General features: G+C 41.8%; 1 protein-coding gene across 9 annotated transcripts in view; it reads left to right on the top strand.

The window, feature by feature from the left end:
* The window catches only part of CD200 (CD200 molecule), a 67,387-nt gene that overhangs the window by 23,178 nt on the left and 28,339 nt on the right, over window positions 1-15,870 (top strand). The window contains exons 7-8 of one of the 9 annotated variants that reach the window (XM_067300555.1): window positions 8,323-8,366; window positions 8,453-8,501. The exons of the other annotated variants lie outside the window; for them this stretch is intronic. Of the exons in view, the coding sequence (XP_067156656.1) occupies window positions 8,323-8,363 (41 nt within the window). The 3' untranslated portion in view covers window positions 8,364-8,366; window positions 8,453-8,501. Of the gene's footprint in view, window positions 1-8,322; window positions 8,367-8,452; window positions 8,502-15,870 lie in introns of those variants that run through there. 9 annotated transcript variants of the gene reach the window in all.

The raw sequence follows: 15,870 nt of genomic DNA, 5'->3' as shown, positions 1-15,870 counted from the left end.
TGAGTAATCTGACCTGTGTTTCATTATGGAGAAAAGGGAAGCATGCTCCACTGCTGCACTTGTGCTAAGCTAGATTTATATTAAGCAGCTGGGGCGGCAGGCAGCACCACGGTGCTGTGGCACAGGGCTGCTGTAGGTGCCCTGCCAGCCATCTCTGGGCAAGCACTGTGCCCTCCCCTTGGTGTTTGCTCCATATTGATGGCAAGTGCTCTCCTCAGTCTTGCCCTGCAGTGATGCTTTAACAACTGCTTTTTGGCTGTAGCAGTAGTTTGCTGTGGCTTAGTAGGAGGTGAAATGATTCCTGTTTTGTATTCAGATGAAAGCTTAATTTAACATGAAGCTAAGGCAGCAAAAAGATGACTCCTCCCATACCAAGTTTTAAAAGAAAGGAAGTGAGTGTTGAGGGAACTTTTTTTTTTGAAAGTTTTCTATGTAAACAATACCTTATAAATCCAGCCTAACTCCACAGCTAACAGAGAAAAATCCCCTTTGGTCTCCAAAAACTATGGGTACATGAATCTCAGAGTCTTTGACTTTGAACTGAAAGAGCATTCCTAAAGCTTCCTTGAACCATTACATTTTTCTCTACATACAGGGACAGGTGAGAAGAGATATATGAAATGTTTTCCCATCTCTATGGAAAAACAGGATAGAAGTTCAGAGCTAAACGAAGGTACATTTGTCCTGTGTGATCTGGACTGATGGTAAGATCTCAAAAAAATCATTCAGGGATATTTTTGCACTGAACTGTATAGTATTTACTGGGATCCTAGGTTGATATTTGAATGTAAGCGTTTTTAGGAAGTTTGTTGCCATGTTATCATAGACTGGCTAGGAGTGCTGCTGACTGGAGTTCATCTGTAGGGAGCAGCTCGCCTCTCTGCCCCTCTCTTCCTTCCTCATCACTCCCACCCCCGTGAAGCCCTTCCCAATTTGCAACTGAGAATCCCACCTTCTAAATGTATTTAGGCACTGGAAGGGTTAAACCTTATTGCAGCTTACACTAATAACCATGAACCATCCTTTTCCCACATGCTTCAGTGGAAAGAGAAATTCCCATTCTGCTGGCGCTGAGGAGCAGCACTTTGGCTGAGCTGCCAGCAGACCAGTGATATTTGAGAGGAGGCAGGCTGGCCATGGGAGAAATCAGCAAGTGTTCCTCAGCAGGCATCCTTTTGCACAAATATTGTGTTTTTGCTGGAAGGGCTAAAACCTCAGTGTCCAGGAGGATAAATGATGCAAGTTCATTGAATGCATGTAAGATCTCATTGGGCACCTATAAAGAGTGAGCAGTGCAGAGGGGGACCCCGTCTCAGCTGCGTCTGGCCCCTCTGTGTCAGAATGGGCCAAGGTGGTGTGAGGCCCTGGGAGGCACCTACCATGCTGGGCTGCGGGAGTTAGTCACCACGGCCTTGTTTTAAACCTGAGGTTAAGCCTTTTGCAGCAATCTCCCAATGTTGTTTACTATGAAGTGTTTATAGGGACTGTGGAGAGTTTATTTTTGGAGACTTTCACTGGTCTAAGCTGTTGTGGTTCACATGAGATCTGGTCAGTCTGAGTCTTCAGACACATTTCTCTTAGTGCTGTGCAGACCAAATTTGGCTAGGAAACTTTAAGTTGAGGTTGGACTTGGGAGAGAGAAAACTCTCTGCTATGGGATAAATGCAATGCCTAAAAGTCAATATAAAGCATTTGTTATGCCTTTATTTTTGGTATGTGAGCAATACTGTGCAGAAAGTCCTCCCATCTGTGGAAAAATCCTTCTATTCCCCCAGGAATGGGAACTGTGCTAATGAGCTACAGCTGGAGAACTCATTAGCCGCTAACGAACCAGCTAATGAGAACAGATATTTTCTCTCTCTCCCCCAGCACAGCTTTGTATGCTGATCTATTCCATGTAAAGAATCTGGAGGTAAAACTAGCCCTAGAAAGAAATGTGAGAACCCTAGCATTTAGAAAAATTGTTCTCTTAAAACCAGAGAAGACAGAACCATCACAGACAATCAGACCTGAGATCCTAAAATGGTGCAAGCAGCTAACTTCAGTAATTAGCATGGATTTCTGGTTTATGGTATTAGAAGTGCTCCTTGGGATATTTTCCCACAGTGTTTAAAGTAGGGTTTCTGCTGTGAAGTCTCTCTTCCTCAATCTTTTTCATATTAACTGAAGAATCAGTACTTTAATGTAGGAAAGGAGATATTCCTAAAAACTGCACAGGCATCGGGTCTGGTTTTTGTGATTTTGCAAGTCTGAATATTTGAGGGGATAGGGAAAGTGGTAAACACAAGGCATGAATTTATTTGCTGTTATCCTGATCCAAATTATGTTACAAAACACTCAATGCAAACTATAAATCTTCTGCCCAGTGGATTTACACCACTCTTGGAGTAGTAAAAGTAGATTTAATTTAATGCCCTTGCTTCATTTGCTTGTCTAAAGTAAAGAACGGCTGCTTTAACAATAGCTGGGTGTACAGGATTCGCTACAGAGTGGATTTAGCCAGGTACAGTTTTCATGCAGTCATTACTTATATACATTCCCAATTGCATTGGTGTGCTTTTGTTAGTCGTTCCTGTTGAAACATCTGGGAGAGAGTTTCAAGTTTGATTTAGAACATGCAGGTGTTTATATCTTTTTTGAAAAAATATGTAGCTCGGGATTGTTTCTCAAAGCAGACATGCCTGTGAACAGGCACTCAACAGAAGTGGGGCTCTTGGTAGAGCCGCGTCCCAGAGCGCTGGCATTCCTACTTCAGATGTTGTGTGGTGTTTGCTCGTCACTCTTGTCTGCTGGTGTACACTTAGGTAGCGTGTATTAATGTGTTTATTTAAAAAATGAGGAATTTATATTAATCTTGTCACAGTATAAATAATATTAAGTCAACAAGGAAATAGTGTTTCACCACCTTCACTGCCAGAAGTTTAGCTTCCAAATATAGGAAAAATATAAATAACTGCTTTTTTGCCTTTCCCACTGAGTTGGTGAAAGGAAACCTTCAGTGGTAGAAATATTTTGTGAGAGAAGTGTTTTGAGGTTTAGTAAGTCTATAAGTTAGTGTTCTGTAATGTTTTATTTTACATTTACAAATGACTATGAAGAAGTTATAGAATAGATATCTTGCAAATGACCCTGAACACTGTACAGTTCTACATCTTCTGATTCTAACTTGCTTCTCTGGCTGAAAGGAAGAAATTGCAGCAGAGAATTAAAAAACAGCAATGATTAGGGTGTGCAACAAACCCAAGTAAGCTGTGCTGTGACTTAGGTAGGGGTTGGATTTGTTGTGAATTTCCTTTCTCAGAGGCATTTCCAAACCAGTAACTATTTGGAAATGGAGTTACCTCAGTTTCTCTTACTTTATACAGAAAGTAATTATCTGAAAGGAAGAGCTGAGAACAACTTCCACCTTACACTGTGTCCTTGCAGTCAGGATGCTGAGAGACTGATAGTTTTGGAGCAAATCCCCTCAGACAGAGGAAAGAGCTTGAACCTGCCCTGTATGACATGGGATACTGTAGATATGGGACTACTCTACAAAAGAGGAACTACAGCTAGTAGTAGAGGTGATTACAGGAATAGTATCAGCATTTCCAGTCTCTGCTTGGGTCAAATATTTGATTCTCCACCTCTCTGCTCTTCCTCCCCACCCCCCAAAAAAAAGAGGAGGATAAATGTAGATCTCTTTTTGAGTAGAATCAACACTTACGCCATCTTTTGTTTTATCTAATACCTAAACTGAAAAATTGAGTCATCAGGCAGCACTGTTAGGTTTGGTAAGCCCAGAGGTTTGGGAATTTATAGTACTAAAAGCTTCAGTAAGAGTACCTTTTCTCTACTATCTATTAAGAAAAAGACTCCAAGCTTCTTTTGGGTGGTCAAGGGAAAAGACAGATCAAAACTCAGAGCTACTACATTATTTGAGTCTTCTTGAGTAGCATGCTGACACCTCTTTCCTGGGCACTGATTAATCCTATTGCTATAAGAAGAGAAAACGTGTTTTGGGACCTGTGGGTGGAATGGCACAGCCATGGAGGCTGATGCACAAGTTGGGAAATTGTGTGTGCCAGATTGCTTCCCTCTCATCATCTCTGCAAACTGGATCAGGGCTGGAGAAGCAATTTAGAAGGACAGAGGCCGAGCGTGGAAAGGAGACGTGTGCCACGTCCTCAGCTCCCTGAGAAGGACAGAATTTGCTGAGCAGAAAACAGTCAAGGCTATGAGATAAAATCTTTCTTAGGGCGCCATCTGATAAGCTGATTTAAAAGCAAACTGCTGTGTATATCGGGTCTGGCCACTGGCTTGTGAATAGCTGGTGACAGTTCCAAGTCTGGGGTTAGGCTTTTCTGTGGTCTTTTTTCTTCCTTTGCTTCCTGGTTCTCCCGAGTCTGGAGAGACTTTGACTTTGTGACGAGCAGAGTAGGAGCCCGTGGGACTGCTCCCATGTGTGCTGGGAGGGTTTTGCTGATGGTGAGCATGGGGGGCACAAGTCAGGAGCCAGTTGCACTTCCAGGTGCTGTTGGGGAGCCCACACTTGCAGAAACCTGTCACAGGTCTTCTTCAGATTGTGTGACATGGATAAACTCGCCTGTACCTGGGAGAACTCCTAATAATAATGTGGATGTTTACACTAAGAAAAAGAAAAGGACCAAAACAACTCTCCCCAAAGACTCTGTCTGAGAAGTAAAATCTCTAGCTCACTGAAAAAATGGGGGATGGGGGTGAGCAAGTCTCTTCTGGGGAAATTGATAGAAGTGGCTGAGCTGGTGACAAACACATGGATTTCTCATTCAAAAAGCTGGCTGTCACAGAGAGCATGAAATTTTGTTCTCCCATTGCTCTGCTGAGATGATTTTAGTTCCAGATAACAGAATCCAATAGAAGTACATGGAAATACAGGTGTTTAGTTTTCATTCTTGCAGAAAATCTTCTGGGTTGCTCCAGGTTCCTTCTAGGGTCACATGTAATCTTACATTTATTAAATAACTGAATACTGATCTTAAGCATTTTATCCTCTGTTTTAACACATATGAAGATACAACTATTACCTAACTTTCAGTGCAGTCTGCTGACTTCTGTGACATGATCCTGAGTTGGCCCCAGCTTCGAGCTGGTTCTGAGTAGCTTTTTCCCTAGATGTGTTTTTCCACCAAAAATCATAATGGCTTTTAAATTCAAAAAGCTAAGTTTGTGTACCATACAAACTAAAATTCTTCACCTTTTGGAAAGAGAAAACTGAAGTGACAGAACAGAAATAAAGGGCCTATACACATCTTGCTCCCATGTCATGATGTTTTTGTAGACAGGTCCTTGCTTCCAGGTTTCATTTCAGCCAGCTCAGTGGTTTTCTGAGTACTTTCAAATCTTGCACAATCCCCTCTAGTACATGGAAATTTTTCCTTCTGCTCCCCATCTGCTCTCTGCTCCCCTCAGCATCTTCTTCTGAGGTTGCAGATTTTGGGCTCTTTGCTGGGACTCTTTTCCTACTTCCTTACTTCCAGGCTGGAGCCTTTTTTTCTGGAGTAGATGTAATTGCTTCCAAGAAAAAGAGGACTTTCCTCCTCCTTCCCAAATACTAACTTGAACCATTCACTCTCTTGTTAAAGACACATGAAAAGTTGAAAAAAAGAAAACCAAAAAAAAAAAAAAACCCAAAGGTGTATCAGGAATTGCACTTCTCCTCTAGAGTGAAATATTTAGACCCAGGGGAAGATACATCTACAGGGCCTGGGACCATCTCAAAAGATCTCTGCGAAGCAGCTACTGGAGCACAACTATTCCTGTGCCGCACAGGGGGTATGGTGTGTCCAGATCATCCAGGGGGTCTTGTCTTCCGGGAGGAAAACCTCTGATTTTGCTGCTTATCAGAGACTTTTCATCTTTCTTCACCGCCAGTAGGGAAATCCTCAGCACACTGATTCTTGTGGTAGGAAAGGATTTGAATGTAGAAGGTGCAATACAGAAAGTACTGCCAGTCTCCTAATAAGAAAGGCGGATGAGAAATGACCCAGGTGTGTACACCTGCTAGGTTTAGGCTGGAAAAAAACTTTGGGTATTAATGTGGAGATCTGGCTCCTCTTTCTTGTGTTATTTCTGTTATTATATGATTGAAGCAGTGTAATGCAGAAAGAAAAAACAGTACAAGGAATGATGCTTTTCTGCCCCAGCTTGAAAAAAGAATTGTTTTGTCCCATGTGAGTAGGAGTTAAAACCTCTCACTGAATCTAATTTTGAGGATGTTTTCTTTCTGCTCCATAACCTCAAGAGAGCTGGTTGCCAACAAGCCTGAGCCTTTTAGCTCCATATCCTGAGAAAGTTCAGACTGCTTTCCTCACAGCATGTCTTTTTTTCCCTTCCCAAGCTGTTGTGCAGGAAGAGGTGAGACCCACCAAAACCACAGTTTGCCTTGCTCCCTGTGAGCAATTCTGTTGATATAATGACCCAGTTCGGAAGGGGAGGATGAGGGCTGGACTGCTTTATTCCCATTGTAGCAAAACTGCTTATAAATGGTTGACTCCCATTCTTTGTTTTTTTAAAGGAGTGTGGTGGGCTACCACTTCTTTTCTACAAGCAGGGCACTGCAGAAGGGAGGATGAGAGGTGGCGCACATGGGCAGTTGGTCACTGAGTTATTTTTTTATTTTGAGTTATTTTCTTATTTTGCGGCCTTCACTGCTTGAGTTCAGGGAATGTTTCTGAAAACTGCCACGGAGGAAAAAAACGCACAGCTGTGAGTTTTAGCTCACAGAAAATGATTAGGAGGGGAAGGGGAGCCACAGGAAGCTGTTGGTGCAGGTAGGATGGGAACATGTGCAGTCACCTCAGTGGGACATTTTCACAGGCAGTGTCACACTTTTTATCCATCTCCCCCTGCCTACCTTATATCTCTGTTGTTCTTGTGTCTCAACTTTGCTCACTGCCCACATGCTTATTTTTTTCCATCTCACATTTTGTTTGCTCTTTTAGCTCTTTGCTTGCCATCGCCTTTGTATCCTGCCATGCCCAAAGGTTATATATAGTGCAGTGGAAACAACAGCACATTTTGGCTCCCAGTTGCCTGCATGTATTTTGGCAGTACTGCAGGATGCCTATAGATCTAGCCTCCATCTAGCCACAACTGTGAATGGAAAGGTTTACTCTGAGGTGAAGAGAGGTCTAGAAACAAGGAGTAAAGGCAGGCCTTGTGCCATCCGTTTTCAGCAATGGACAAACGTGCTGTGAGGTATGGTTACTCCAGCACACAGGTGTCATCCATTGCGTTAACTTAAGTCATCAGCTCATCCTTTAGATAAGGATTTCTATAAAGTGAATCAAAAAATACTTTTTCAATGAAAAGAGACCCAAAAGGCTGAGAGAGTCCCATTTTTCCAGAATCAGTTACTGTAAACACAATTAAAAGGTAATCATAAAGGAAACTTCTGCGTAGAGTACATCCTGATGTTTCACAGGCAAGTTTTATCTGAGTGACTCATTCTCCAGCAAAGAGAAAAACATGGCACCTCTTATTCTTTCCACTACCAATATCTTAAAGTATTCCACTTTCAGATCTGAGAAGCACTAATTAATATGATAAGCTGAAACTTTCCGTGTTATTTTTTCCAGCATGTGTTTTGCTGATATGAATGTGTTTAGAAGTTTTCTTTTTTTAACAGACAGCAATTCAAAGGCTGTCAAGATAAGAAGGAAGAGTTTTGTGCCAAAATTCACTGAGGTTCATTCTGGGAACCTAGAAAAACAATTAATTTTAAGAAAAAAATAGGAAATATTTTCAGAGATCTAGTATAGTAGTGTGTTCTTCTTTTGATTATTTAAGTGCAGCTGTGTTGAAGTCCTTGATTAGTAGTGGTGCAGTGTTTAGCCTGTAACTTATGTGATCAATATACTCCCTGGGACTCTGGGAGGCCTCTAAACAGTGTCTATATATTAAAAGACAAAGACAAAACCCTCTTTACTGTGGTTATAAATCTGATGAGCATTGTCCCCTTCCCTATCCTCATATGTAGCTCCTGCACCGAGGCAGACTGAGGGATTTTTAAACTTTTGGGAAGTATTTTGAAGAGCAAACTTGCCAGCATGTCGTTAGTGCCCACAAAGAGGGAGAAAGATGAAAAAGCAAGGGTTAGGAATACATGTATTGTGAATATATCATGGCAGCCCTCAGCTGCCAACCAAAGCTAAAGGGTCATTCACTTCAGTGGCACTGTCCTGCTGTGTTTTTGATGAACGCTAGCCTTGAGTTAAGCACACTGTTCTCCTTTATATGCCAATATAAGAATATGGAATGTTTTATACATTTATATGAAACGTTTTTATCATCTTATTCAAGGTCACATTGTGAAGTTTGAATCCTGCTCTGCCAGCCCATAGAAGGTACTTATTTTGCAATAGCTGATGATAATGTCAGTCCTTAGGTTTTGTGCTCCTAGTCACCAAAATATTTTCTTTACTCTGTCCAGGAAGTGATTCCACAGCCATGTTCCTGAAGAAGGTCAGCATTCATATTCAGGGCAGCAACGTTCTTCTCCCTCAGTAAAAATGACAGCCTCCATAAATATCAGGCTGGTATTATCGAGTTGATATTCCAGGAAAGAACGTCAAAAGTTGATGGATTACGAGAAACCCCAGAGAGATCTGGCATTTAAGTAGACCTCAGGGAGAAGGCAGGTCCATGATTCCCAGGGTTTTGCCAAATTTGTCAAAACTACAAGGAGGTACCTATGTCTCTGAAACTTGTAGCTGTTTTACTATTACTGTCTGTGCATTGTCATCAAATATTTATTTAGACAAAATGTAAATTTATTTCTTTTCTGCATAGCTGGACAGTTACCACCATTCAGTTTCCCAGGGAACAGCGATCAGTAGACTGGGGGATTGGCCCATGTTTGGAGCACCTCGTACCCTCTCTGCCTGAGAGCTAGTAAAGCAGAATATTGATTGGAGAGAGAGATCTGCCACTGACCATGTAAATCCCAGTATTTTTGACCTGCAGCAGGCTAGCAAGAGATTGCCTGAATTCTTCCGTTAACTGCAGATTTGTTGCAGAGTCTTTCCAATCAACCATGGCATAGAGAAAGGCAACCTTTTTCTCAGAGGCTGTTTCTTCTCTTGTTGAAACATGCTGCCTTATCCCGTAAGCTGAGCAGTGGAGTCAACCATAGCTCCTGCAGGTTTGGAAGCATGTACAGTACACATAGTGTCAATTAACGTCTTAGGATTCATTCTCTAGCCTTCTTAAAAATTCATTTTGTGTAGAGCTTGTGGTTGCAGGGCATCAAACTACTTTTTTTTTCTATGAGGTTTCTGGGTTTTTTAATTTTGTGGGCAGGAGTAAATTTTTATTAGGTTGTCTTTTACTATGTGAAGTAAATTTATTCATCGCTAGCATGCAAAACAGCTGCATATATTCCATTTCATTATCTTGTGTTACTTGTGTCTATTGTTCAGCTCATACAAAGACAGTTGGCAGGCATTAATTGGTATAGTATTGCTGAATAGATGTGCACTATGTTTTAGACAAGTTTCAAAGGTACCAGACTGATCGTATGAGATTATATTCATAGATTTGCCCAAGATAAAATAATTCTAGAAATCTTTCACTCTAAGCTAAAATCCCTGCTGGAACCTACTGGAGATCTGTCTTAAACAGGTAATCTGTCAAAGCAAATAAATAATACACAACCTGGATCTGCTTGCAGCAAACACAGTAGAAGGTAGAAGGTCTTCCGTCTAGAGGCTGAATTTCAAACATACCATGAAGCTCAACTAGGTTGTGACAATTTCTGATTCTGTTTCCTTTCCATTTGATACTTATGCACAAGTATTTGCATTAAGTTTGTTTACTGTATTATTGTCGTATTGATGAAAATGAAAGTTGGGCAAATTGATCCAATGCATCAAGGAAAAAATGCAAGGAAAGATAACTTGTTTTAACTTATGAGATTCATTATGCAATCTTGACTTCTGCTTAAAATGAATCTAACTTCAAACACCCACTTCAACTACAGATCCCAAACAGCATAAAACTGTTAAAGAGGTTATACAATCTTTTGGCAGGCAGTGTGGAAATCTTTAAGAATCTAGACTGAAAATTGTGGGAAAAAATGTGTGTGTGCCTACACTGTTGGAACAAAAGATCTTTCTGTGCTTAAATGTGAAGGTGCAAGCAAGAAAGACCTATTCCTTGGTTCTTGCTTTAACTCAAATACCAAGGAGGAGGATTTTCTTGCCTGTTAGCTAGAAATATCTTCATTTGAGACATTTAGGGTATTAAAATATCTATTATATGATGTTCAGATAAACCTTAAAGGACTCAAGTTCTGTAACTTGTATGACCCCCTTGGACTTTCTGAAAGCCATGCTCAAAATGTCCAGACCTGGGTGCTAAATAGTAAAGAACTGCCTTTACATTTGGCTGTTGCTTATTTAAGTTCCTGGACATGCACAGACCAGAATTTATCTGGTGGCACCACAAAATACACAGTGAGGCTCAAAATACAGTTTGGGGAACCAAAGGGAGAGCCCACTGCCCTCAAAGTCCTGGCCTGAAGTAGTTCGTTCAGGGCAACTTTAAAGGCGATGTTTGTCCTATAAAGACAGGGTTTGTCCTAAATAGATTAACAATGATTTGGGTTACTTTATTGGAGAGACTAACAGGAACGGGCAACAAGGATCACATTGATAAATCAACAGTAGGTAATGCTCAGGAAAAGGGTGTGTGAACTCCTCATGAGAGTTAAATATTTGAAGATAATTGCATCAAATGAAGAAGAGGATGAGGCATCACTGGAGACAGCACCATCTGCTTTTGGAAGGAGCGGAAGGGAGATCCTAAAAGATGTTGGTCACCCAGATAACAGGATGAATAATAGGAAAAATGGCGTTTTATCATTATGTGACTAGGGAGTTAGTTAGGAAATGACAGAAGTAAAAGCTTACATACGTGACCTTAATTTGGCGTTGCTGGGTGTGTACATGCACATAGTCTCAACCTGCATTTTTGCCACTGGGACTCCCCCTCATTCAGTGATTAGAGTAGGCAGTGTTCATAAATTTTGGTTGTTCAATATGTGGTTTTCAGTGATTTTCACAAAGCTTGTGCTCTCTTCGCTGCTCTATCTGAGCGCTTCAACGGTGTGAATCTTCCTGTCATGTGATCCTCCTCCTCCTCCTCCTCCTCCTGTCTCTGAGGGAGGGAGACAGTAGGGGTGTGCAGAGCCCATCACAGCATGCCCCAGGCAGACAGAGTCAGGGCTTGGGAAATAAGTGATGTGCAGTCAGGACTGAAAGGGCTTCCTACCTTTGTCTTCTCTTTCTTTAAGAAGTGTGAGCTATCATGGAGTAAAACTTTGGTTTTGCCATGATGCAAACAGAAAAAGCAGAAATCAGATTTCCTGTCCACCAGACACAGCCCTGTTTCCTCTATCCTTTCTCTCAAGTTCTCCTTTGTTTCTTAACTAAGACTATCACTTCTAAAATAGCATCTGATGCCGCACATAAATTAAAATAGGGTTTTCAAATGAAATAATGTAACATCTATTCAGATAGCATCAAAATGAAATGTTACAATCTTCCAGAAATGCTCTGTTTTTATATGTCATTAGTCATAAAAACAATCTATCTGACAAATGGAAAATTTTCACCAGAAAACATTCTTTTCTGAGCATTTCAGTCAACTTCTTAGGAGAACTTATAACGAGATAGGCTCTGGAAAACTTTTCTGTGGAAAAAAAATCAAGGCGTTGTTTACGACCAGTGCATTAAATGTTATAGATACCTAGCACTGACCTGAGCATCACTGTAAATATGCCCCCTTCTCTGGTATTTGAGAGTGCAGAATTTTCTGGACAGAGCTGCCAAATGCCTCTCATGCTTTTTTAGACAAAAATGCAATTTTCATGTAACTGATACTTTCCTGGCAATTTTTCAAACCTTTTTTAAAATTATTTTTTAATTCCCAGGGTGGTTGGACTCAGGTTGGCACACTGTTTGTCCAACCACACCCAAGTATTTAATGCCAGGTGCAAGGCAGGGTGCATGCCCTGGCTGTGGCCCCTCAGCAGCCAGGTGCCCTCCCTGGGAGCGCCGGCTCGGCCACACTCTCCCCGGCCCCCGCAGCCAGGCTGCGTTGGGGGAGAGGCACCCCAGCCCATCACAGCAGCACGCAGGGCCACACGTGCAAAACGGCCAGTAAAAGACGAGCTGTTTCAATAGTGCAAAGAAAGCATTTTTAAAATTTGATCATAAATCAAATTGTCTCTTAATTAGACTGTCAGCTCTGGCCCTGTTGGTGCCACTCGGGAATGTTCCTGCACCAGGGACAGGGCCAGTCGCCTCTTCCCACGCCCCCGGCTGCTGTCTGGGGCTGTTCACAAAGACCGAGCCTATGGTTTAGAAGCAGTGAAGCAATGACACGGAGGCGACACAGGTCCCACATGTCTGTGAAAATTATAGAGTATTGCTTTGTGTGTGTCACACGCTGAATACAGCCCTTCATCAGATACACATATAGCCTTCCTGTTGGGAACAAAAATGTGTTTGCAGTAAATTCGGAGAAAACAGAGGTGAGGTGGGTGGAGAAAAATATCTTGTGGAAAGGACATAAGTTAAAACCTCTGCCTGGCACCTGAAAGGCTGTGTTGTGCCTGCTCATTATTGCAAAAACCTTTACAACTTCTGGACAATCTCAGAAGAAACTAATGATGTTTATTCCTTCTTATCCTAATCTTTCCTCTCTGGAGAGGGCCACAGAGGAGTCACCATTTACAGAAGGAAGATCCAAACTGCCTAATTCAGATCTGCTTTTTTTGGAAGCCCTGCTGGAGGGCATGGTGCTCCTGTGACCGACATGCTCTGCTCTGACACTCTGCCCAGTCTATACCATGCAACTTGGGTTGTTTCTGTAGGTTTTGTGGCCCAGAATCCAAAACTTGCATCAGGGCTGTGTGCTGCCTCAGATGATAATCTCATGAGAGGTCTTGAGTCTTCCTGCCCCTTTACCTGTCATTAGTCGCAGAGGGACAGCTTGACTGCAAGGCAGCTACACAAAATGCTGCTTCTTTCGCTTTCTGACAGGCAGTAGGCCTCAGCTAGTGGAGCCCATATTTGCATGTGTAGATGTGGGACTAGTATATTTAGCTTGGCTGATTGCAGAACTCATCTCTAGATGAAGTCTTCTGACTGGCTCCAGTCATTTTTCTCCAGGGATGCAGACATCTCATTTACCCTCACTAATAACTGAAGCTTTGTGGGAAAGAAAGCTAGGTAACATTCACAATATCCTCTCAGTATGTGCAGTTTGCTCTAAGACATCAAATAGTCCCTATAATACAAGTGTTACTATCATAGTGGTGTTGATGCAGTAGTAAGAATACCAGTAGGAATTTGCATTCTGTCATCTACTTCAAAAACAGGGGCTTTCTCAAAACACTGTTTGTGATAACATGCAATCTTTAAACCAAGTCTATCTGCATTCAAGTAACATATTAAAGAATATGTCCAGCACCTCAGAATATAAAAACAAAGAAAGGAAGAGGAAAAAAAAAAAAGGATGATATAATCCCATAATCCTATACAACTATTAATCAAGGCTAGCTATGCTGATAATACAGCCTGTAATCTGGAAAAAATAGTAACTAGCAAAGGGATATTTATTTATGGAGGGGGAAAAAAAAGAAACAACCATGAGAATGCTTAGAGAGATTAACTTTAGATCTTGTTAAATCTTTGAGACTTGAATTAATAGTCTTTCTCCCCCGATATTTGGGCAAATTACAGTTCTCCAAGGGCCTGTCATAGGGCATGTTTATTTTTCTGTTCTTCAGAGTTAAGTGATAGTTAAATGCAATAACTGTATTTTCTGGATTTGGAAGGCTGTACTTTGTGTGCCTTGCTGGGACAGTCCATTGGGTAAGGCATTTTACAAGGATCAGAACAGTAAATTGCAGGGAGGAAATCTTCAAATCACAGTCCTCTCCAGCACTGCTGCTGACCCCAGGAGCTGACCCCAAGACCAAAGGCTCAGCTTCTTGTTTCTGTGCTTGCACTGGTCAGCTTGAGGGAATTCAAGAAATGTCTTTTCCTTTTCTTTTGCCTCCATTTCTGTAATTTGTAAAGGAGGGGTTATGCTAAATGACTGCCCTGAGTGTGTGGCTATCACTCTCTGACATTTCCTCCAATAGCTCTGTCTTTGGCTAAGGGAGTAGGGGAGTAGTAGTAGTTTAGAATTTATCCCTTGGTTTTACTGTACTCTCTACACTGATGCTTAATGAGTGTTTCTAACATGCATCTTTCAGTGATTTTTAATAGGGCTGCTGTAGCTGCAAATCAGGCCAAGGAATTTAATCCCCCCTCTCCCACATATTATAAAAGCATTATCCTTTTTCATGATGGAAAGATGTTAACTGCAGTTGAAACAGCTTATGTGGGATGTTTGCTGCCACTCGCTCCAGCTACTCTGGCATGCTAGGTGTTCAGACAAATTCAAAACTATAAAAATACTTTTTCTTTTATTATTAGTTTTATTTCTTCTGGTTCTCCTACCTAGAGTCCTTCTCCAAAAGTGTTTAGCCCAGAACATAACAGGGACAAGCTGTAACCAAACTGTCTTTTTGTGCAACAGAAGACAAAGCTGGGATTCAGTCTCCCTCTGCCACTAACTTCTGTACTTGCTTTATCTGATATGAAAACCATCATGTCAAACCCATCCTACTTTTCCATGTTTGCCCAAAACTTTGTAATCCCACTTCAGATGCTACAGGGATCAGAGAAACTGAAGTCTAAGTACTGGATTGAAGTATTTTACCCATACAAATCTTAGACTTCCCTCCGCTGCCACCTTCATGTTAGGGGGGAAATGCCAGCTCGGTTCTTCTGCATTAGGTAGAGGTGCACCAGCATCTTCCTTGTGTCCTGTGTCATGCTTGCTGCTGTCACTGAACTCCTAGGAAGGACTCCGCGGTGCAGTTTCTTTCACTCCTTTCTGTCCAGAAGGCTGAGACAGTTACTTTGCTTCCTGCTTAGTGATTATCCGTTGTTGTACTTGCAACATGATGTCCATGAATTCACGTGGATTAAAGATCTTCTGTCCCAGATCTAGGCTCAGTGGATCAAACTCGGACCCAGTATGCAGATCAGGTGAGTAGATATCATTCATAGATGTGCCTTGATTTATCTAGGTGTAAGTACATTACTAGTGTTGGAAAGGAGGCTTGAAGACAATGGCGAATGGATATGCCATGGCAGACTAAAGGAATTGGAATTTTCCTTGGTGAAGTTCATAGCAAAGTTACTGGATCCTTGCTCTGTGGATGGGTTTCATGCAATGCCTACAAGCGAAGCTTTCTTCATAACCAAGGAGTGAACCACCCTTTTTTATGGTGCGTGTCATCTGATACCCACTTGACAATAAGGTGGACAAATTGTGAGATATAATTCATCTTTCTTCCATCAGTCTAAAGGGATCCTTGCAACAGCTGGCTCAGATGCAACGTTCCACTTCGCATGTCTGCAACAGGTGGGGTGGATCCCACACCAGAGCCTGGGTGCGACGGGAAGATCACAAGGTCTGGTTTTGGGACGCCTGATTGTATCCTGTGTAATAGATAAGGTTTTACTTTGTTTTGTTTAGTTACTTTTTTTTTTTAAGAGGAAGAAACTCTGAGGAAAGACTAGCACTGTGTTTTAAGATATTTCATTTGTCAGGAACGAAGCTAGATGAGAGCAGAGAATGCCCTCTACAGGACTGTAGTCTGCATTCCCAAAATATACTCTTTTAAGAAAATAAACAGGAAGGTAACTATTTTACCAATCATTTTGGGACAGCCAAGTGGCAGCGAGCACATGAGGCAGCCTGTTGGCTGGGGGGCCAGGGCCTGTG

Source organism: Apteryx mantelli, chromosome 1, assembly GCF_036417845.1.
Source record: "Apteryx mantelli isolate bAptMan1 chromosome 1, bAptMan1.hap1, whole genome shotgun sequence".
NCBI lineage: Eukaryota > Metazoa > Chordata > Aves > Apterygiformes > Apterygidae > Apteryx > Apteryx mantelli.
The sequence above is the reverse complement of the archived record's forward strand: the minus strand, read 5'-3'. Positions and strand labels throughout refer to the sequence as shown.